Below are 24,681 nucleotides of genomic sequence, written 5' to 3'. Positions count from 1 at the left end.
TTAGAAGTATGAAATTCTGCACAGACGTTCCTTATGTAACGTAATTTAGCACTAAGTAGCACTTTTTGGAAATTCGCCCTCTAAGGGTGTGAAATGAGGGGTGAACGTTCTGAAACAATTCTGTTGAAGGATAAGGGGGTAAAACTAGGGGTGAAAATTTGTATAATATTTTATGTAAAATCCGTTCTAGGACTAGGAGTATGAAATTTTGTTCAGAGGTCCCTTAAATGATGAAAGTGAGTACCTAGAAGCGAATTTTAGGCATGCATTCCCTAAAAAATAAGGGATGAAAATTTGTACAAAAATTTGTTAAAATCGGTTTTAGAAGTATGAATTTTGCAGACGTTCCTTATGTAACGTAATTTACCACTGAGAAGCAATTTTTGGAAATTCGCCCTCTAAGGGTGTGAAATGAGGGGTGAACGTTCTGAAACAATTCTGTTGAAGGAATATGAAAATTTGCACAGAGGTTCCTTATGTAGCGTAATTGAATAATTAGAGCGATTTTTGGAATTCATTCCTTAAGGGGGTAAAACTAGGGGTGAAAATTTGTATAATATTTTATGTAAAATCCGTTCTAGGACTAGGAGTATGAAATTCTGTTCAGAGGTCCCTTAAATGATGAAAGTGAGTACCTAGAAGCGAATTTTAGGCATGCATCCACTAAAAAATAAGGGATGAAAATTTGTGCAAATATTTGTTAAAATCGGTTTTAGAAGTATGAATTTTGCAGGCGTTCCTTATGTAACGTAATTTAGCACTAAGAAGCAATTTTTGGAAATTCGCCCTCTAAGGGTGTGAAATGAGGGGTTGAACGTTCTGGAACAATAAATTCTGTTCAAGGAATATGAGAACTTGCACAGAGGTTTATTATGTAGCGTAATTGAATAATTAGAGCAATTTTTGGAATTCATTCCTTAAGGGGATAAAACTAAGGGTAAAAATTTGTATAATTTTTATGTAAAATCCGTTCTAGGACTAGGAGTATGCAATTTTGTACAGAGGTCCCATAAGTGATGAAAGTGAGTACCAGAAGAAAATTTTTGACATGCACCCCTAAAAATAAGTACCCTCTATAAAACAATTAAAATAAAAAAAATTGTCTAAAAAATAAAAAAAAGTTGGGGTGGACCACTCTTATCACTTAGGGGTATAAAAAATAGATAACCTGGGAATAGGTTGTGACCATAGACTTAGAATAAAATATAGACTACACTATTTACATTTAAGCGCGGTCAAATATTAATTTTTGTAAACATGTTTACTCCTGGGTGCAGCTGACCTCGGCCGTCTGAGTCTTTCGCCTCCAGCCTATGTTGTCACGTCTAAAATATTATTAATATTTTTTTTTGTTATAATATTATTATATATTGAGATATTAAAACTGTATTTTAATAATGTAGTGTTTAATAGCAGAAAGATGTATTAAATAGTCCCTATACTACTAAATTATAAGTCGGAGACTATTTAAAAAATGACAAATTCTTTACAATTTGGCAACACCCATCAATCGCCGGGTCGCCTGTTCATTCTTTATTCTCTCGTAGTAGAGCCATAGTAGAGTAGCACGTGTCGCAAACCTTGTTGTCACAGTTTCTCCATGGCTATTTTATTGTTTTCTTTATTGATGTTTTGATTTTGTATTTTTTGATCTGATTTTCTTAGTGTGTAGTGATTTATTTAGTGTTTATTTTATTTACTTTTTACCTTTCTTAGTTTGTAATGAATTATTATTTAGTGTTTATTTTATTTTTTGGATTTTCTTAGTTTATAGTGTCGGTTTAGTGTTTATTTCGATTACTTTTGGCTTAAAAACTATAAAACATGGTTCGTCAGTGCCAAATTTGTAAGAAATTGGACTATTTAAGTCCTGGAACAACATTCCACAGGTAAGTCAAATTTACTATTTTGGCGTCAGTGGCGTTGTAGAAAGGCGCTTATTTAGATAATAATTTAGTAAATTATAAACCCTGGAAAATCTGTATTTTTTATATTTATCATTTACGTAAAGGTTCTTACTAACCTCGTTATTAATATAACGAGTAGATACATTATTAAGTACATAAGAAGTAGACACATTATTTTCTTGGGCATTGGTTAATTTAATGCTTTTTTTTATGAAAAATGTGTTTCTTTTTATTCTAAAACCATCCTTAGAATCTAAAATAACATACAGGAATTCCAGAATGATATTCCATTATGAAACAACAATTTTTAAGGCTTATTATAAACTATAAACAATCGAGAAAGTCGAAAAAATTACAAGCTACCAAACATTTTAAAATACCAAACATTCCTTATTTTTTTTCAAGACTAAAATATTTTACAAACATTACTTTTTCCCTATAGTTTCACATCAGGTATAGAAATAACTACGTTTTTATGATAGGGTCACCATTATGATAACAAAAATGACGAACAATGGTCCAGAAATGTAAACAAGTACATATTTTTTGTAAATATTTTTCTTACCGCTTGCATTTTTGTCCATTATTATTTCACAAATTATACAGGGTTATGTAAACCAGGTAGATATTTCGTTTTTTTTATATTAAACAAAGATAAAATAAATATGCCATTTTAAAATTTATCCAGTACTTACCTAGAGTTTTTTCTTTTTTTTTCTCGACTGTTAATCTATTATTAATTTGTAATACCGTATGATCGAAAAAAACGGCGTCCAGTTGGCTTGGAAAAAACCATCGATACATACTCCATATAATTTTACATATAAAATGACAGCGATCTTCATTTCATAGCCATCGCTGACGCCGTTTTTTTTCGATTATAAGGTATAATTTTCATTTTTTCTTTTATAATGTAATATCACTTAAGTAATATCACATATAATCTGAAGATAGTTTTAGAATTAACCAAAACGTAAATCTTTAATAAAACAATCTGTTATTATTTGCCATATATGTATGTATCCAAGAAAATAATTTACATATTATTATTATATGTTTTACTGTTTTTTATCTTTATTTGAAACTCAGAAATGTTGCATTGGCTTTCTAAAAAAATGAACTTGTAAGTTTTTAAAATGCTTCGTTTCGGAGATACAGGGTGTAGAAGTTTCATTTTTATTTCGATTTTTTTCCAAATAATTTCTGAAGTGACGTCAATATTTGGACGAAAATTGGCGTTTGGGAGTTTTTTGACATGAAAAATTAGATTTAGATGTCAATTTGACTTTTACTAATAGGGGGCGCCACCTACATATTTTTTAAGTTATTTGAAGAGTAATACTTTTTGTCTGTATCTATATAAAACTACTGAGAAAAATTTACATTTCCAACGTTTTTTACTTAATAAGGTCTCTTGTTGACACTCGCCACAAGTATAGTTCTCAAGATATTTGGAAACGAATTAATCAATACATTCTTCATAAATTATTTGGAAAAAAGCGAAATAAAAATGAAATTTCTACACTCTGTATCTCTGAAACGAAGCATTTTAGGACATAAATTTATACTATTTTTTTTACTGATTTTATTTGCAGATTATGCTGCCAAAGTTTCCTGAATACAATTCCGACCACTCTGTATATCAAGATATCCCCCATTACGTACTAGTTTTTCTTAATAATTTTCTATACATTTTCCAACGCCAAGATGTACCAAGCGCATACAAATACATCAAGCTTCAAACAAGCTTGCACGTTGACAGTAATACCTACAGTAATATTGTATTATATTAATGTAATATTTTTGAACCAATGTTCAATATTACTGTAGTAATACTGTTTATACTCATGCCTTTTATATTTGTTTGAATTTGGTGCATATTTCCATTGAATAAAGTATAGTCACCATTACCATTATTATACTTACTCTATAATAAAGACAGTAACGAGTTAAATAAATGTAGTTTTCATTTTATCCACTTCCTATCACCTTCCTTGCTTTAATGGAACAGATTTATGTTTTCTCTAATTTACATAATAAGACATCACTTAACCAGAAAAAAAATTACAACAATCATATTTTTTTTTTCTCTCCCTGTCGCCGATTCTATTATATCTGTGGAATAGATCCTGTTTTGATTAATATTAGGGGTTGTAAATGTTTGACTAAAATTAATAATTTACTATTAATTTCAAAAATTACGTAATTTCGATTATAAAATTTCCTCTATAACGTGTATTTTATTATTTTTATCCTTTTTGGACTCTAAGACGTTTTTTCTAAATTTTTATTTAAAAAACCTGTCCTAAACCTTAATAAAACATAAAAAAGTTTAAATACGATATATTTTTAATTTAATTATAGCTTCATTAAAATAAAAAAAATACCCGGCTATGATAGGGAGAGTTCAGGTGTACTTGAGAAACGAAAGACAGTGTTGTGTTTTTCGGCAGAGTCGTCAGGGAACGACCGTTACGACAGAGACAACCTATCTATCGCTCGTGTCGCACTCGTTATAACCTAAAATAATAACACAACAATAACAAGACATTGTCTGACCGCATGTTCCAGCTATTTATGAATGAGATGCTCAGTCTATATTTTATTCTAAGTCTATGGTTGTGACCAAAACCAAACCAAACCACAGACCTACTGAATATACATATATAATTTTATCAAAATTGGTCTAGCCGTTTCGGGATGAACAAAAAATTTAAACAACCCCTATTGGGGATGATGGTAGAACGGTGAAAATTTTGCCCTTTTGTATTTTTTAATGCAAAATAAAAAACATATTTTTTCAAAATATAAAAAATGGTAATGGGGCTACCTTTATCACTTAAGGGTATAAAAATAGATAACAAACTATTTTCAGACCCACTAAAAAATACATAATAAAAAATAAAATATTTTTTTTCAAAAATAAAAAATGGGGTGGGCTATCTCTTATCATTTAAGGGTATAGTAGATAACAAACTATTTTCAGACCTACTCAATATAATAATAAAACGTCATAAAAATCGGCCAAGCCGTTTCGTAGATGGTAACAAAAAAACAACCCCTATTAGAAAATAGGGGATGATGGTAAAACGGTGAAAATTTAGAGTTGTTTGTATTTTTTGAGGCCAAATAAAAATTTTTTTTTTTTTCAAAAATAAAAAAAATGAGGGTGGGCTATCCTCTCGGTTACCCTTATCATTTAAGGGTATAAGAATAGATAACAACCTATTCTTAGACGTACTGGATATACATATAAAATTTTATCAAAATCGGTCTAGCCGTTTCGGGGATGGTAACAAAAAATTTAAAAAAACAACACCTATTAAAAAATAGGGGATGATGGTAGAACGGTGAAAATTTTGGGTTCTTTGTATTTTTAATGCAAAATAAAAAAATATTTATTTTCAAAATATAAAAAAATGGGAATTATCACTTAAGGGTATAAAAAATAGATAACAAACTATTTTCAGACCTACTCAATATACATAATAAAATTTCATCAAAATCGGAGATGGTAATAAAAAAAACAACCCCTATTAGAAAGTAGAGGATGATGATAGAACGGTGAAAATTTAGAGTTGTTTGTATTTATTAAGGCCAAATAAAAAAAAAATTTTTTTTTCAAAAATAAAAAAAATGAAGGTGGGCTACCCTCTCGGCTAGCCTTATCACTTAAGGGTACCGTGAAGTGGAGTGACTTTGCCCAATTCTGAATTTTAAATCGTGTTTATTTCAAAAATTGTTGTATTTTCTCAAATAAGCATGGTCTATGCTATAAGTGGTAATAAGGACAACACAACATAATACGCTTTTTTTGTTTATTAAGATATATATATATATATATATATATATATATATATATATATATATATATATATATATATATATATATATATATATATATATATATATGACCAATGCCACCCCATTTAAGTAATTAGCGGAATATGCTTCATCACCCTCAATATAAATATATATATATAATTATATATATTTATATATAGCAGCATATATATATATATGGTTATATATAGCAGCATATATATATATATATATATATATATATATATATATATATATATATATATATATATATATATATATATATATAGTTATATATATATATATATATATATATATATATATATATATATATATATATATATATATATATATACAAAAGCAAAATAGGGGATGATGGTAGAACGGTGAAAATTTAGAGTTGTTTCATTTTTGAGGCCAACAGTAACATTTTTTTTCAAAATAAAAATGAGGGTGGGCTACCCCCTCGGCTACCCTTATCACTTAAGGGCATAAGAACAAATAACAACCTATTAGACGTACTGAATATACATAAAATTTTATCAAAATCGGTCAAGCCGTTTGGGAGATGGGAACAACAAAAAACTTAAACAACCCCTATTAAAAATAGGGGATGATGGTAGAACGGTGAAAATTTAGGGTTGTTTGTATTTTTTAATGCCAAATAAAAAAAATATATATTTCATTTTTCAAAAAAATAAAAAAAATGGGGGTGGGCTACCCTTATCCCTTAAGGGTATAAATAGATAACAACGTATTCTCAGACCTACTGAATATACATATAAAATTTCATCAAAATCGATCAAGCCGTTTCGGAGATGGTAACAAAAAATTAAACATCCCTCATTAAAAAATAGGGGATGATGGTAGAACGGTGAGAATTTAGGGTTGTTTTGTATTTTTAATGCCAAATAAAAAAATTAAAATATTTTTTTCAAAAATAAAAAAATGGGGGTGGGCTACCCTTTATCACTTTAAGGGTATAAAAAATATATAACAACCTATTTTCAGACCTACTCAATATACATATAAAATTTCATCAAATCGGCCAAGCCGTTCCCGGAGATGGCAACAAAGAAACAACCCCTCATTAAAAATAGGGATGATAGCAGAACGGTGAAAAATTTAGGGTTGTGTGTATTTCTTAATGCCAAATAAAAATAAAAAACATTTTTTCTTCAAAACTAAAAAAATGAGGGTGGGCTACCCTCTCTGCTACCCTTATCAGTTATGGGTATAAAAAAATAGATAACAACCTATTCTTAGACGTACTGAATATACATATAAAATTTTATCAAAATCGGTCTAGCCGTTTCGGGGATGGTAACAAAAAATTTAAAAAAACAACCCCTATTAAAAAATAGGGGATGATGGTAGAACGGTGAAAATTTTGGGTTCTTTGTATTTTTTAATGCAAAATAAAAAAATAAAAAAATATTTTTTTTCAAAATATAAAAAAAAATGGGAATAGGCTACCCTTATCACTTAAGGGTATAAAAAATAGATAACAAACCATTTTCAGACCTACTCAATATACATAATAAAATTTCATCAAAATCGGCCAAGCCGTTTCAGAGATGGTAACAAAAAAACAACCCCTATTAGAAAATAGGGGATGATGGTAGAACGGTGAAAATTTAGAGTTGTTTGCATTTTTTAAGGCCAAATAAAAAAAATTAAAATATTTTTTTTTTCAAAAAATAAAAAAAAATGGGGGTGGGCTACCCTTATCACTTAAGGGTATAAAAAATATATAACAACCTATTTTCAGACCTACTCAATATACATATAAAATTTCATCAAAATCGGCCAAGCCGTTTCGGAGATGGCAACAAAAAAAACATAAAAAAACAACCCCTATTAAAAATAAGGGATGATAGCAGAACGGTGAAAATTTAGGGTTGTTTGTATTTCTTAATGCCAAATAAAAAAATAAAAACATTTTTTTCTTTTCAAAAACTAAAAAAATGAGGGTGGGCTACCCTCTCGGCTACCCTTATCTGTTAAGGGTATAAAAATAGATAACAACCTATTCTTAGACGTACTGACTATACATATAAAATTTTATCAAAATCGGTTAAGCCGTTTCGGAGATGGTAACAAAAAACTTAAAAAAACAACCCCTATTAAAAAATAGGGGATGATGGTAGAACGGTGAAAATTTAGTGTTGTTTGTATTTTTTAATGCCAAATAAAAAAAATTAAAAATATTTTTTTTTCACAAAATAAAAAATAGGGGTGGACTACCCTTATCACTTAAGGGTATAAAAAATATATAACTACCTATTCTCAGACCTACTGAATATACATATAAAATTTCATCAAAATCGGTTAAGCCGTTTCGGAGGAGTACGGTAACCAAAACTGTAACACGGGAATTATATAAGATAATATTATATGTAAACTACGGAGTGCGGAGAACGGAAAGACTGATTATAGCAATAGATAATATTTAAAACTATAATTTAAAACTATCAAGAAAGTACACACGAAACAAGGCAACGCTGCGCGTCTATTCGTTCAATCCCGAGCAAAATAGCGAGGCTCCTGAGCGAAGCATAGCTCTGCTCGCCAAAGCGAGGCCCCATCGACAGGTCAAGTGATGCGAGACGAGACTTCTAGCACAGAATATCTAGCTACGCAACAGAAGCCTCGTTACATGTATAAAATTGTAGGTAGCAAAGGAGACAGGCTTTTAAAGCATACATTACATAATATATATATGTTACATATATATATATATATATATATATATATATATATATATATATTATATATATATATATATATATATATATATATATATATATATATATATATATATATATATATATGGTATGTATATATATATATGGTATATATATATATATATATATATATATTATATTATATATATATATATATATACATATATTATTATTGTTATTATGAAGAGTTATTATATATTATTATATATTATTATTACATATTATATATATATATATATATATATATATATATATATATATATATATATATATATATATATATATATATATCTTAATAAACAAAAGCGTATTATTGTTGTGTTGTCCTTATTACCACTTATAGCATAGACCATGCTTATTTGAGAAAATACAACAATTTTTGAAATAAACACGATTTAAAATCTGTAATCTGGGCAAAGTCACTCCATCTTCACGGTACTTATGATAGTTAGAGGGTAGCCCACTTTCATTTTTTTATTTCTTTTTGAAAATTTTTTTTTATTTGGCCTTAATAAATACAAACAACTCTAAATTTTCACTGTTCTATCATCATCCTCACTTTCTAATAGGGGTTGTTTTTTTTTATTAGTTATCTTCTGATTTTGATGAGTTTTATTATATATTGAGTAGGTCTGAAGTTTGTTATCTATTTTTTATAAATTTTGCGATAATTCCCATTTTTTTATATTTTGAATATTTTATTTTGCATTAAAGCCTATTTTTTAATAGGTGTTAAGTAAATTTTTGTTACCATATGTGATATCAAAATCGGTCAAGCCGTTTGGGGAGATGGGAACAAAACTTAAAACAACCCCTATTAAAAAAATAGGGGATGATGGTAGAACGGTGAAAACAAGTTGTTTGTATTTTTTAATGCCAAATAAAAATATATATTTCATTTTTTCAAAAATAAAAAAAATGGGGGGTGGGCTACCCATCCCTTAAGGGTATAAATAGATAACAACGTATTCCAGACCTACTGAATATACATATAAAATTTCATCAAAATCGATCAAGCCGTTTCTGAGATGGTAACAAAAAATTAAAAAACATCCCTATTAAAAATAGGGATGATGGTAGAACGGTGAAAATTTAGGGTTGTTTGTATTTTAATGCCAAATAAAAAAATTAACACATTTTTTTCAAAAAATAAAAATGGGGTGGGCTACCCTTATCACTTAAGGGTATAAAAACATAACAACCTATTTTCAGACCTACTCAATATACACATATAAAATTTCATCAAAATCGATCAAGCCGTTTCGAGATGGTAACAAAAATGAAAAACATCCCCTATTAAAAAAATAGGGATGATGGTGAACGGTGAGAATTTAGGGTTGTTTGTATTTTTTAATGCCAAATAAAAAAATTAAAATATTATTTTTTTTCAAAAAATAAAAAAATGGGGTGGGCTAATTCTTGGTCACTTTGGGTATAAAAATATATAACAACCTATTTTCAGACCTACTCAATATACATATAAAATTTCATCAAAATCGGCCAAGCTGCCCCGGAGATGGCAACAAAAACAACCCCTATTAAAAATAGGGGATGATAGCAGAACGGTGAAAATTTAGGGTTACTTAATGCCAAATAAAATAAAAAACATTTTTTCTTTCAAAAACTAAAAAATGAGGGTGGGCTACCCTCTGCTACCCCTTATCAAGTTAAGGGTATAAAATAGATAACAACCTATTTTAGACGTACTGAATATACATATAAATTTTACTAAAATCGGTCAAGCCGTTTTGGAGAGATGGTAACAAAAATTAAACAACCCCTATTAAAAAAATAAATAGGGGATGAAGGTAAACGGTGAAAATTTAGGTTGTGTGTATTTCTTAATGCCAAATAAAAACATTTTTTTTCTTTCAAAACTAAAAAAATGAGGGTGGGCTACCCTCTCTCAGTTAACCTTATCAGTTAAGGGCATAAAATAATAGATAACAACCTATTCTTAGACGTACCGGAATATACATATAAAATTTTATCAAAATCGGTCAAGCTGTTTTGGAGATGGTAACAAAAATTAAAAACAACCCCTATTAAAAAAAATAGGGGATGAAGGTAGAACGGTGAAATTTAGTTGTTTGTATTTTTAATGCTAATAAAAAGATATATATATATATATATATATATATATATATATATATATATAGCAGCATAGCATATATAGCATAGGCATAGCAGCAGCATATATAGGCATATATATATATATATATATATATATATATATATATATATATATATATATATATATATATATATATATATATATATATATATATATATATATATATAGCAGTTATATATATATATATATATATATATATATATATATATATATATATATATATATATATATATCTTAATAAACAAAAAGCTGCATTATTGTTGTGTTGTCCTGCTACCACTTATATAAAGTACAGACCATGCTTATTTGAGAAAATACAACAATTTTTGAAATAAACACGATTTAAAATTCAGAATTGGGCAAAGTCACCATTTGGTACCCTTAAGTGATAAGGTTAGCGAGAGAGAGGGTAAGCCCACCTTCATTTTTTTTATTTGAAAAATTTTTTATTTGCCTAATACAACAACTCTAAATTTTCACCGTTCATCATCATCCTCTAATAGGTTGTTTTTTTATTACCATCTCCGATGAAGTTTTATTATGTGTTATTGAGTAGGTCTGAAATAAGGCTTGTTATCTATTTTTTATACCCTTATAATTCCCATTTTTTATATTTTGAAAATAAATATTTTATTTGCATTAAAATACAAAGAACTCAGCCAGCCTTTTAGGTGTTGCTTTAAATTTTTGTTATCATAATATGTGATATCAAAATCGGTCAAGCTGTTTGGGAGATGGGAACAAAAAACTTAAAAACAACCCCTATTAAAAAATAGGGGATGATGGTAGAACGGTGAAAATTTAGGGTTGTTTGTATTTTTAATGCCAATAAAAAATATATATATTTCATTTTTCAAAAAAATAAAAAAATGGGGTACCCTTATCCCTTAAGGGTATAAATAGATAACAACGCCTCAGACCTACTGAATATACATATAAAATTTCATCAAAATCGATCAAGCCAAGTTTCGGAGATGGCAATGTACCTGAAACATCCCCCTATTAAAAAATAGGGGATGATGGTAGAACGGTGAAAAATTTAGTTGTTTGTATTTTTTAATGCCAAATAAAAATTAACATATTTTTTTTTCAAAAAAATAAAAAAATGGGGGTGGGCTACCTCTTATCACTTGCTAGTATAAAAAAATATATAACAACCTATTTTCAGACCTACTCAATATACATATAAAAATTTCACGTAACCGATCAAGCCGTTTCGGGAGATGGCAACAAAAAATTTAAACATCCCCTATTAAAAAATAGGGATGATGGTAGAACGGTGAGAATTTAGGGTTGTTTGTATTTTTTAATGCCAAATAAAAAATTAAAATATTTTTTTTCAAAAAAATAAAAAAATGGGGGTGGGCTACCTTATCACTTAAGGGTATAAAAAAATATATAACAACCTATTTGACCTACTCAATACATATAAAATTTCATCAAAATCGGCCAAGCTGTCTCGAGATGGCAATGAAAAACAACCCCTATTAAAAATAGGGGGATGATAGCAGAACGGTGAAAATTTAGGTTGTGTGTATTTCTTAATGCAAATAAAAAACATTTTTTGTTTTCAAAACTAAAAAATGAGGGTGGCTACCTCTGCTACCTTTATCAGTTAGTGGGTATAAAATAGATAACAACCTATTCTCTGGACGTACTGAATATATACATATAAAATTTTTATCAAAATCGGTCAAGCCGTTTTGAGATGGTAACAAAGAAAACAAACCCCTATTAAAAATAGGGATGAAGGTAGAACGGTGAAAATTTAGTGTTGTTTGTATTTTTTAATGCTAAATAAAAAAGATTTTTTTTTCACAAAAATAAAAAAATGTGGGTGGGATCACCTTTATTTATCACTTAAGGGTATGGAAAAAAATATATAACTACCTATTCTCAGACCTACTGAATATACATACATATAAAATTTCATCAAAAATGGTCAAGCTGTTCCGGAGGAGTAACCAAAACTGTAACACGGAAATTATAGATATGTGAAAACTGTGGAGTGCGGAGAGCGGAGACCGGAAAGACTGATTATAGCAATAGATGAAATTTAAAACTATACTTTTAAAACTATTCAAGAAAGTACACACCAAACAAGTAAACGCCGCGCGTCTATCTGTTCAATCCCGAGCAAAATAGCGAGGCCCCACGGTTGGGGCCCTTGCTCGCCAAAGCGAGGCCCCATCGACAGGTCAGATTTGATGCGACGAGACTTCTAGCACAGAATATCTAGCTACGCAACAGAAGCCTCGTTACATGTATAAAATTGTAGTTAGCAAAAGGAGACAGGCTTTTAAAGCCTGTCTCCAAATCAGATATTTTGATGTGGTAGTTTCGCTACTACATAATAGAGGGCAATAAATTTAAAAGAAAACAGTTTTCTACAAACAAAATTTAAAAGAATTTTGTGCAGTGTTGCCATTGTGTAATTCATATCGTAATACTTTCTGATAAAGCCTACCTTCAAATTTGCTACATCTTTAAACATATTAAAATAGATCAGAGGTGATTTTTTCACTTTGCCATGTTAGTTGGAATTAAATCTTATGAGCTAAATTACAATCACTTCCTGACGTTTGATTGTATAATTGAATCCTGAATTTTCATTGTAATTCGGCGACAATATAATAAGTATTGTTCTACTATTATGATACCACTTCCTGACGTTCAATTGTGTTCATACCAAGTTCATATCGTATAATCGGGAAAAAACGGCGTTAGCCATGGCTATGAAATGAATATCGCTGTCTTTTATATATAAATTTTTATGGGAAATGTCATCGACCGCTTTTCCAACCAACTAGACGCTGATTTTTACCGGTATCATATACGGTATTTGATATATATTATTTTTCATGACATTACAATCACAGAATCGTAGCTAGATATTCTGTGATTACAATATTATGGTACCATGAAGCATATCAAGTGATAATACTATAATATAGTACCATATTATAGATAGAATATGAGAGATCCTCCTCCTCATTATACTCATCCTCCTCCTCCCACCAATTAATTCTACCCTTTCCCCTACCTCTTTTATTTCCAATATATTTTGTTATTTATTCTTAAGATTTCGTTTATATATCTAGTTTCAACAACAGTAAGAATAATATCTAGTGTAATATTTTATACAATAATATTACTAAATGAGTGATTTAGTAGAATTTCGATTGCAATTATTAGATCAACAAACTAATCAAAATGTTCTTAGCAACGTCAATCTTTTAGTGTGTTAGACTCTCTCCTAGGAAGAAGTAGAAAGTTTAACTACTTTAAAATGAAATGTACAAGAAAGTATGAGTAAGCTTTGTGCTATTTGTTATGAAATGAATGATTTCTATGAATGTTGTATGCCAAATACCTGTTCACACTTTTGTCTAATTTGTATATTGAAATGGAATGATGTACAAATGTGGTTTAAGGATGAAATGTCCAAAAGTTGTCGCTATACATATTTGGTGCAGATTCAAGAACATGTAATTAGACATCATTTTACAATCACATTAAAAAGAGGATTTAATTTCTAAAAGAAAATAATGCTTATATTTTTATTCAAAATACATATTCTGAATAAAGTATATTTTAGTTTAACAACTTTAAGTTAGGTTATAAAGTTAAAATATTGTTTATAATTAAATATTGTTTATATAAATTAAAACATTGTTTATGAACCTAAATAGTCTTTGAATATACCTATTTACCCTATAACTGTGAAGTATCTACTTATAAATATGTATATGTTACTACATATAACTATTAAACATTTTTACTTTAAAATAATAGCATATACCCTTCTAAATTACCACATATTAATAAATAAAAAAATACTTATTACAAATGTTTAACTAAATACTATACTAGTATATAAAATTATAAAATTTTAGAAATAGTAACTTAATAACTAATTACTAAACTAAAATATATAATTTAAACAATACAAATAAAATTATAAAATAGTAACTTAATAACTAATTACAAAACTAAAATATATAATTTAAAAATATAATATAATAAAACAAAATATAATACGCACCAAAAATAATAATGTTTATAGTATTTACTATATTTGCTTTGAAAATTCTTCCCATTGCAAATAGCAACATATAGATGCATTATAATATATAAATTACTGTTACACACCCCACATTTACCACCAAGTGTCATTTTATTAATGTCTTGTGGTAATAGTTTTGTTTTGAAGTGCGAGGACATATGTTGATGGGAACCGTACGGAACCCTCAACTGATGTCGATAATAGCACTCTCCACACAATGGCACCTCACGAAAACTACCACTCACATTAGTGTTCATCGTCACTCGCACATAATGTTTGAAGACACAAAACACTCCGGATTCTAAGGCTTGTTGATATTCCGATATACCAATATAGTTTGCCCTAACCGATATATGGGAATCAGATATATCATTGTCTTCACACCCGGAGTCGTTTGAGTCTTCAACATCCTCAGGAGCCATTCCTTCTGCGTTATTAATATCTCGCTGCTCCATAATATCCATTCTTCTTTCTACCCTTTCTTCTGGATGTTGTCGATTCCAGAAGAATTCATAGAGTCTTTGAAGTAAATGCATTTCTACAAAATTGCAAACACAAAACAAAATAATAAATAAATAGAAAAAATAGTATACACAAAATCATACCTATGTCGTCTCTCTATATCTCTGTACCACACGTACTCAAGTTTTATTCTTGTTATATTCTATATTAAACTTATCCATTTATAAGAAAATCTTAACCACAGATCTTAACCTTGAAAACCAGTTTTTCCACTCCAAAGGTAATGAACTTTCAAGGAAAATGGTGTTTTTTTGCCGTTTGTAAAAAAAATGGTGTTGTTTAAGAGGAAGGAGGCTGAGGGGAGTAGCAGGATTGATGACCTAAGATAAAAAAGAACTGTTGATAGGAATGCAACCAGTAGAAGGTTAAAGTAGGGAGCAAGTATAAAACTGTCTGCAGTTACAACAGATTGTGTACTTTCAAGAAGTTCTTGCAATAAGTTTATGGTTTCGGCTTTTAGATTTTCGATTTATTTTGTGTTGTGAATTGTTTGTGTCTATCAGGTAAATATTTTTTTAAAATGGATCCTGCAAAAATTAATATTTTACAAATAATTTCGATGAACAATTTTTTCTGACCTCATTTGATTTTTTAATTCAGACTTTGATAAACACTGAAACTAAATAACATGACTACACCTAACATCATTACACCGGACTATTACTCAATCGAAAGAATTAGACAATTTCTTTGAATGAAATTGATAATAGTGACATTATAAATACAGACAACCTTTTTACACCATTTGAAATGGAAAACTTTGACGATTTAAACAAATTTTTAACAGATGTTAAAAATAGAGACATTGATTTTAACGAAATATTTTTAGAGGAACTTATGAATGACTCCATTTCAAAATTTGAGAAGACGTTAATACAGAATAGTAAATGTAATAATTCTGTTAATAGTGATGAACATAAAGGAATTAATAATTTTGATGATGAACTAGATTTAATAATTGAATGTATTGATGACTCCAAAAATGAGGGTCAGAATAGTTCCTGTCAAAACATTTCTCCTTTTTCACCGGCACACTCTCAAAAAATAGAGTTTAGTTCCGATGAAAAAGGAGAAACGTTTAAGAATAAATCGAAAATAGTAAACCAAGCTTTATTATCAACAAAAAATAAGAAAACTTTTAAAAATATTTAAACCATTTAAATTAAAAAACTCTCAGCTTCGCTCTCGAACAATTTATAAAACAAACAAACATAATAAAAAAAATAATGCAGAACTACAATATTTAAAAAATCTGTCGATAAGTTAGTGGATTCATTTAATTAAATATTTACACTTTTTCATTTATTTTTTAATTAAATTATATTTATACATTCTTTTTTTCCAAACTTAACCTTACATATAATAAAACCATAAAATTATTTTACAGTATAAAATTGAAAGATGTTTATTTGTCCATCGTGTGTATCTTACCCGTAAAGACAACCTATCTCGCCATTTAAAGAGTGTCTGCAACAAATCTTCCTCTTTCTAATCAGATGGTTGACAAAGTCTACACCTGAAGAAAAAAGTAAGATTTTTTTCATTTTATGTTATAACCTTTTGAAATTAACAAAATAATTGTCTTTATAGAGAAATATTGTGAAGAATGCAAGGAGTTAATATCACAAAATTTATGGTTTGGTCATCTACGATCAAACGCACATAAAAATAATTCTAAAATAATTGAACAACCAGGAGTACAAATTATTAAATCTGCATTCAAAGAAAGAATAATAACATACAGATTATCTATGGAGGAGATGATCGTAAATGTTAAAAATTACTTTATAACATTGGAACAAAAGATTCTTCGGATATTTGAGGATCAATTAAAAAAAACATACATGCATTAAAATTAATATGGAGCTTTTTGGCTATTATTATAATCCAAGTACTGATAATCATGATGTAAAATCATTTAATACTCCATTTAAAGTGATTTGCAATAGTGCCGAAACAAAGGATTTGATTGAAGAATTTGTAACAGTTATGACAACAAGGCTGATGAATTCGCAGAAAGGGACTCTGGTAAGTGTTATATTTTTTAATATAAATGTAACATAATACATTAATTTTATTTTTTTGTTTCAGGATGGATCTTACTAAATCTTCTTTTTATGGAAATTAACATCAACAAATTCAATCCTTTGAGAGCGTCATCGTTTATTCAACTTCCTCCTGAAATAGTACGACGTCAAGCTGTCGTCAACATAAGAAATAACGATGACTACTGCTTCGCATGGTCCGTAGTTGCAGCCCTTCATCCTCCAACAGGTGTTGATTTTCAAACATCATCATACCCACACTATTCATCAGTTTTGAACACTACAGGTATTGATTTTCCAATATCATTAAAAGACATTAAAAATTTTGAAAATCAAAACAATATTTCTATCAATGTGTACGGTTTAGAAAAATATTATAATAAAATTTCTAATAATGAAGAATATGAAATAATTGGTCCTCTACATTTTTCTAGTGATAGAAAAAATATTCATGTTAATTTGTTACTAATAAATGATGATGATGGAAATTTTCATTATTGCTACATTTCCGATCTTTCTAAATTAATTTCTAAACAACTTAGTAAACACAATGGAAGAAAATATTTGTGTGAAGGATGTCTTCAATACTTTGATACAGAACAAAAATTACAGTATCATAATAGTTATGATTGTGATCATGTTAGAATTAATTTACCTTCTAAAGAATTATTTAAAGACAAATATGGAAATGTAGCATATGAAAACACATTAAAATATATAAATTATCAAAAGCAAATGAAAGTTCCTTTTATAGTATATGCAGATTTTGAATGTATTTTAAAACCTTTGAATGAGAATTATGATGTAGAAAATCCAAATAATTCATATACATTAAAAAAATTTGAACATATTCCATACTCTTTTGCGTATTACATCAAATGTTCATTTGATGATGAATATTCTAAGTTTGAAAAATATAGAGGTTTGAATAGCGAACAAGTTTTTATAAATTATCTAGAACGAGATGTATTAAATTTATATCACACTTTTCTAAAAAATCCTAAAAAGATGAATACTTTATCCGAATTAGAACAAACTACACATAATAATTCCACAAACTGTCATATTTGTGAAAAACCGCTTTTAGGGGATAAAGTTGCCGATCATTGTCACATTACAGGCAACTATAGAGGGCCGGCTCACTCTTTATGTAATATAAATTTTAAAATTCCTAATTTTATTCCAGTTATAATGCACAACTTACGTAATTACGACAGCCACCTATTTATAAAGACTATGTGTTCAAATAAAGAACAACTATCAGTAATTGCCCAAAATAAAGAGAAATATATTTCTTTTGAAAAACACATTCTCGTAGATAATTATTTTGATCAACATACAAAAAATTTAAAAAAAAGAAATTTATCATTGAGATTTATCGACTCCTTTCAATTCTTATCATTTTCTTTATCTAATTTAGCAGATACTTTAAAAGATGAGCAATGTAAAGAAATAAAAAAGATTTTCGAAGATGAGGAACAATTTAAACTTATTCGTCAAAAAGGTGTATTTCCATATAGTTATATTGACAGTTTTGAAAAATTAGAGGAAACTGCTTTACCTAAAAAAGATCAGTTTTTTAATAGTTTAACAGATGAACATATTACTGATGAGGAATACCAAAGAGCTCTTAAAGTTTGGGATCTTTTCGAATGTGAAAGTATAGGAAATTATTCAGACATATATTTGCTATCAGATACTTTACTTTTAGCTGATATTTTCGAAAATTTTCGAAAAACATGTTTGTCAACATATAAACTAGATCCTGCACACTTCTACACATTTCCCGGCTTATCATGGGAAGCGTGTTTACGCTATACAGGCATCGAACTGGAATTATTAACAGATCCGGATATGTTGCATTTTTTCAAAAATAGCGTTCGTGGTGGGGTAAGTTCATGCATAACACGGAAATCAGAGGCAAACAATCCTTTTCTATCAAATTTTGATGCAACAAAACCTAATAAATATATAATGTACTATGATGCAACAAATTTATACGGTTTTGCTATGTCCCAATATCTGCCAACAGGTGATTTTGTATGGTTAACCGAAAAAGAAATAAAAAATCTAGATATTTTTTCAATTTCTAGTACATCTAGCAAAGGATATGTTCTAGAGGTTGATCTGGAATATCCTGAAAGTCTCCACGACACTCATAACGATTTTCCTTTTTGTCCAGAAAATTATAAACCACCTAATTCAAAATCTGCAAAATTAATACCAAATTTAAACAATAAATCAAAATATGTAATTCATTTCCAATTACTAAAACAATGTTTGCAAAACGGTTTTAAGTTAACTAAAATCCATAGAGTGATACAATTTTCTCAATCTGCTTGGTTGAAAAAAATTATAGATTTAAACACAAAGTTACGTAATGAGTCTAAAAATGAATTTGATCGCCACACGTACAAATTAGCAAATAATAGTATATATGGAAAAACAATGGAAAATGTAGATAGGAGAGTCGATATAAGACTTGTTTCCGAATGGGAAAAAAATAAAAGAAAAGATGGAGCTGAAAATTTAATAGCAAAGCCATATTTCAAGGACTTAACAATTTTCTCAGAAAACTTAGTCGCTATTCAAATGAAAAAAATACTAGTTACTTATAATAAACCAATATATGTTGGATTTTCCATACTAGATATTGTCGCGACTTAGGGGCTGGGGTTATTGTTTGCTAGGTCGCTATACACCAGGTTCTCTCTCTCAATCAAAACAACCATTGAACAGAATGTGCATTTATTTAGCATAAGGTTTACAGTATAATACAATTTTGGGGAATGCCAAGACTTAACGGTTTACTTAACTAAGTACTTACAGGAACATCTTCAGTCTGCGCTGTCTTCTACTAACCGACTGATAACGCGAATTACTGACCGTAATAATGCGACTCACATCGACCGACTGACTTCTCGACTCTCTTCAGCATACATTTTTATATTTTCTATCCCTCGTGGTCATCGCCGGTTACGTCGTTCAATCTGTTTTCATCTAATTACATTCACCCGGCTATGACCATGAGGAAATCGAACTTTGGTAGCCTGCGTTTGACTATCGACCCGAGATTGTTGTATTTTAATTGTTTATTATCAATGTTATTTAAAAACATATCTGTGTCGATGTCATGCAGGTAACCGATCTCTTGGGCCTATATCAAATTGGTTTACTCGAATTATATTTTATTTACTAGGATTATATTATTTGTGTTTTTTCCCCAATTTGATCTAAACCCAAGTTGACATCTATTTAAGTCTTGACATATCCCCCGGGCTTGGAGAGCTGGTCCCCAGCGATAAAAAAAAATATTCTGTAAAGATTTAAATAGAAATGAAAGTCATGAAAATAAAATATATAAAAAAAAAATATTTTTATCGTTCACTCTTTAGTCCTGTACAATAATAAGGGTCCTACTCGATACCACCCGTATTGAAGAAGTGCGTCGTCCTTGTACGTTGCCTTCTGTTGCGTCCATTTCAACCAGACTTTAACCGTAGCTCATATCAGTTAAGTAATGCACACGCCAACACTGCCTTCGCCTTTGTTTGTCTGGTTGCCTTCTTATCCATCGTGGCTGGCTTCTCTCCGTCCGCGCGCTTTGCTTCAGTGTCAAACGGGCGACGGCCTTTGAAATTGCTGGAATCAGCGGAATACTGGACCATTTTTTTTCTTTCTTCATTCGTGTACTGTTTTCTCATTCGAGCCAAACAAAATTTACTTGTTACTTACTCCGGCGCCTCCACCATATGTCGCGACCTAGCTGGGGTTGTTTGCTAGGGTCGCTATACTGTGCCTCTCTCAATCAAAAACAACCATTGAATAAAAATATACATTTATTTAATATAAAGTTCACAGTATAATACAATTTTGGGGAATGCCAAGACTTAATGGTTTAGTTAACTAAGCCCTATTAGGAACATCTTCAGTTTGCGCTGGTCTTCTACTAACGGACTGATAACGCGAATTACTGACTGTATAATACGACCGATGGACTCACTTGGACTCTTCAGCATACATTTTTATATTTTCTATCTCGTGGTCATCGCCGGTTACGTCGTTCAATCTGTTTTCACCCACTACATTCACCCGGCTATGACCATGAGGCAATCGAACTTTGGTAGCCTGCGCTTGATTATCGACCCGAGATTGTTGTATTTTAATTGTTTAAATTATTAATGTTATTTAAAAACATATCTGGTCGATGTCATGCAGGTAATCTACCTATATCAAATTGTTTTTTCCTGATCTAAACCCAAGTTAACATCTATTTAAGTTTTGACAATATTTCAAAAACTGTCATGTACGATTTTTTTTATAATTTTTTAAAACCTTTGTATAAAGATAATGTGTCTCTTTTGTATACTGATACAGATTCTTTTATTCTGGAAGTGACAACAGAAAATGTTTACCATGATATGAATAGAAATATTCATAAATTTGACACTTCCAATTATGTACCCAATAATATGCATAATATGCCAATAACACAATCAGTGGTTGGCAAATTTAAGGATGAATATGCTGGTGAACCGATTGTAGCTTTCTATGGTACCGGAGCAAAAGCTTACTGTGTAAAAACCGAAAATGGTTTAATAAAGAAAGCCAAAGGTATAAAAAACATGCTATTAAAAATCAGTTAGACTTTATCCACTACAAAGATGTTGTGGAAAATAATTCTAAAATTTTTTCTCTATGTATGTGTTTCGTTCTCGACTACATACAATTTTTACGGAATTAATACATAAAATTGCATTGAATTCCGAGGACGATAAAAGATATCAAATACCATATGACTATAAAACACTTGCTTGGGGTCATCATGATATTTCATTTTATCAGTGGAATGCTGATCATCTAGACCTCAACATAATTTTAAATAATATTTAATTTAATATTATTTCTTTAATTTAAACATTTAATATGATTCATTGTGATTGTATTTTGTATTCCTCTCCTAAATGATTTAACTCATTAATTTAATACATTAAATTAATGAGTTAAAAATGAGTTAAACAACTCATTAATTTAATACATTAAATTAATGAGTTAAAACATAAATATTTATTAATATTAATTTATTATTCCCTTCAGAATGTTTTAAACTTATCATAATTTAAACATATTAGTTATAGAGTTATCAAATTATAATTAATTATATATAGGAACAATTTATAATTCATGTATTTTAGTTTTAAGAATGTAGTGACTAATATAATTATTTTATATGGTATATAAGTTTTTATTTTAATTAAAAATATACTTTTGTATTGATAATGCATTTTAATAAAAAATATACCTACTTATAAATACATGTTTTGACAATATTTCATTTCTTATTAACCCTTCTTAAGATGTGTTTGGAAAGTTTTGATAAAGATATTGGTGATGTTACTTATAAAACCTTTGAAAATCGACTTTCTACTTTTAAAAACTGGAATGGAAAATTGGAACCTGAGGTATTAGCAGGAGCAGGCTTTTATTATATTTCATATAGTGACGTATGCAAATGTTACTATTGTGGAACTGAAATTTATGAGTGGACCTATGATGACTGTCCTATCGAAGAACATCACAAAATTTCTCCATTATGTAATTTAAATGAATGTCTATGGTTAAGTCAAAACAAAAAAAATAAGAAACAAAAATTCAAAAAATCTAATAATAATTCTTTGGAATGCATAATTTTGATGATATTATTATTCATTAATTTACATCTTTTTTCAACATATATTTCTTATGCTAATAAGTATTTATATTCATCTATAAAAAAGATATTGTCAAATATCATTTGGTAACCATCTTGAATGGAAGTAAATTGTAGATAAATAAAATTTTTAATAAAATATTTACTTTGTTTCAATGGCTCCTCAAACACATTTTATTCTCCTTTATTTCATATTTCAAAATGTTATTTATGTTCATTATCCCCCCACTGTAACCCGATGTGAAATATGTTTTTCGAATGAAACAAACATTACACTTGATAAAAATTGTCAATTTATGAAAGTTGGTTTAATCAATAATAATACACTTAGTTTTATATATCCCATCAACAAAGGAGAAAATGTTAGTAGGTTTTTTAAAATTTTATATCATTATTCAAACCAAACCATTTTTGATACTAATTGGATTGAAAGAACCGAATTAAAATATACACATTTTCAAAATGAATCATTCAACTATACTAAATTTATTAATGAAAAAAATAATGGATATAACATTTTTAATATCGTTAATCTCTTTTTAACTTTTACTATATTTTTGTATATTACAATTTTAATTATCTTTTTTTATTATAAATTTCAAACAGGAAATTTACACTTTCAATAATCAATTTCATTTAAAATATTGTTTCGAATAAGCAATGCGCATGAGTTGACGATATGAATAGGTGGGGTATGAATTGGTAGGGGTTCGAATATTAAAGTAAGAGGAGAACTTAATATTATTTAGTTCATTCACCATGTCTTCTAAAGTTTTTGAAAATCTTTTAAATTCAAAAATTTTCTTTTTGAATAAATCTTCATCAAAATTTGTTATTGTTGGTATAAGTAATCAAGACTTTTCACCGAAAATTATAATCGGTGGAAAAAATGGTTTTTCTATAACTCTAAGTGAAGAAAGTTGGAATAGTTTTTGCAATCATCGAGGAGTTATTGAAAATTACTTCTGCTTTCCCCAGCAAATTAACGAACCCATGTTGAATATAGACAACTTTAAATTATATTTTGAGAAAGTCAACAGTCTTCCTGTTATAAAAATTAAAGAAGAATATTCAAGATATATATATTTAGGATATGAGTCTATAGAAACATTATGGCGATTAAAGGAAGTTGTGGATTACAGAATTTCTATTATAAAGAAACAAGAATTTTCACTTTACTTTAAAGTATTCCAAACCAGCATTTCAATTCAGGAAGGTGATCCTATTGATAATATTTATCGCATTTTACAACCCAATCAAAATCCCAACAGTGAAAATGTTTCAACCATGTTGGAGTTCCTGATACTGTACCCGGAGGAATTGGAAAAAAGGTTGAAGAGGAATGAACTCAAAAGAAAATATTATGAAGAAATCGGTGACTTTTCAGGAAGAGAAAAATAAACTTTATGTGTTAGTGCAGTGTAATTTTGCTTATAAACAAGCACGAAAATGTGAATTTAGAACTTATTATTTAGATAGACTTCGTTTTGAAAAACGAATTAATAATTGTAAGATTATTCTTGATCCAATACTAAGCAAAGAACACAGAACTAAAATGTATTTAACACGATTTGCTAATACTTGTATTTAACCCAATATTAAATAAAACTATATTATACTGATTAGTGCTTTTATTTTATTTTAAGTTACATAAAACAACTATACAACATCATTTTTATTAATCCATGTATTAAACTTTTTATCTAATCCTAACCATTTTACATAAAC

At 28.7% G+C, this 24,681-nt stretch overlaps 1 protein-coding gene and 1 long non-coding RNA gene across 2 annotated transcripts; both read left to right on the top strand.

The window, feature by feature from the left end:
* Positions 1-1,808: 1,808 nt before the first annotated feature.
* Positions 1,809-3,861, top strand: LOC115883284. Its single transcript, XR_004050363.1, has 2 exons — positions 1,809-1,889; positions 3,503-3,861. It is a non-coding gene; the product is annotated as an uncharacterized LOC115883284 (long non-coding RNA).
* A 13,240-nt stretch (positions 3,862-17,101) lies between these two features.
* On the top strand, positions 17,102-24,354 carry LOC115883283. The gene is made up of 5 exons (XM_030901614.1): positions 17,102-17,106; positions 17,186-17,226; positions 17,290-19,521; positions 21,621-21,857; positions 24,044-24,354. Exons 1-5 carry the CDS (start codon positions 17,102-17,104, stop codon positions 24,352-24,354), a joined length of 2,826 nt encoding a protein of 941 aa, XP_030757474.1.
* The last annotated feature ends 327 nt before the right edge of the window (positions 24,355-24,681 follow it).

Source organism: Sitophilus oryzae, unplaced genomic scaffold (assembly GCF_002938485.1).
Source record: "Sitophilus oryzae breed Bouriz unplaced genomic scaffold, Soryzae_2.0 scaffold_1868_pilon_pilon, whole genome shotgun sequence".
NCBI lineage: Eukaryota > Metazoa > Arthropoda > Insecta > Coleoptera > Curculionidae > Sitophilus > Sitophilus oryzae.
This window is presented reverse-complemented; position numbering and strand designations above follow the sequence as displayed.

Excerpts from the sequence above, each read along its gene's own strand:
- LOC115883283 (XM_030901614.1), top strand. Across the intron at positions 17,227-17,289 it reads ATTCGCAGAAAGGGACTCTG|GATGGATCTTACTAAATCTT; the intron begins GTAAGTGTTATA and ends TTTTTGTTTCAG. Across the intron at positions 19,522-21,620 it reads TTTCCAATTACTAAAACAAT|ATTCTTTTATTCTGGAAGTG; the intron begins GTTTGCAAAACG and ends ATACTGATACAG.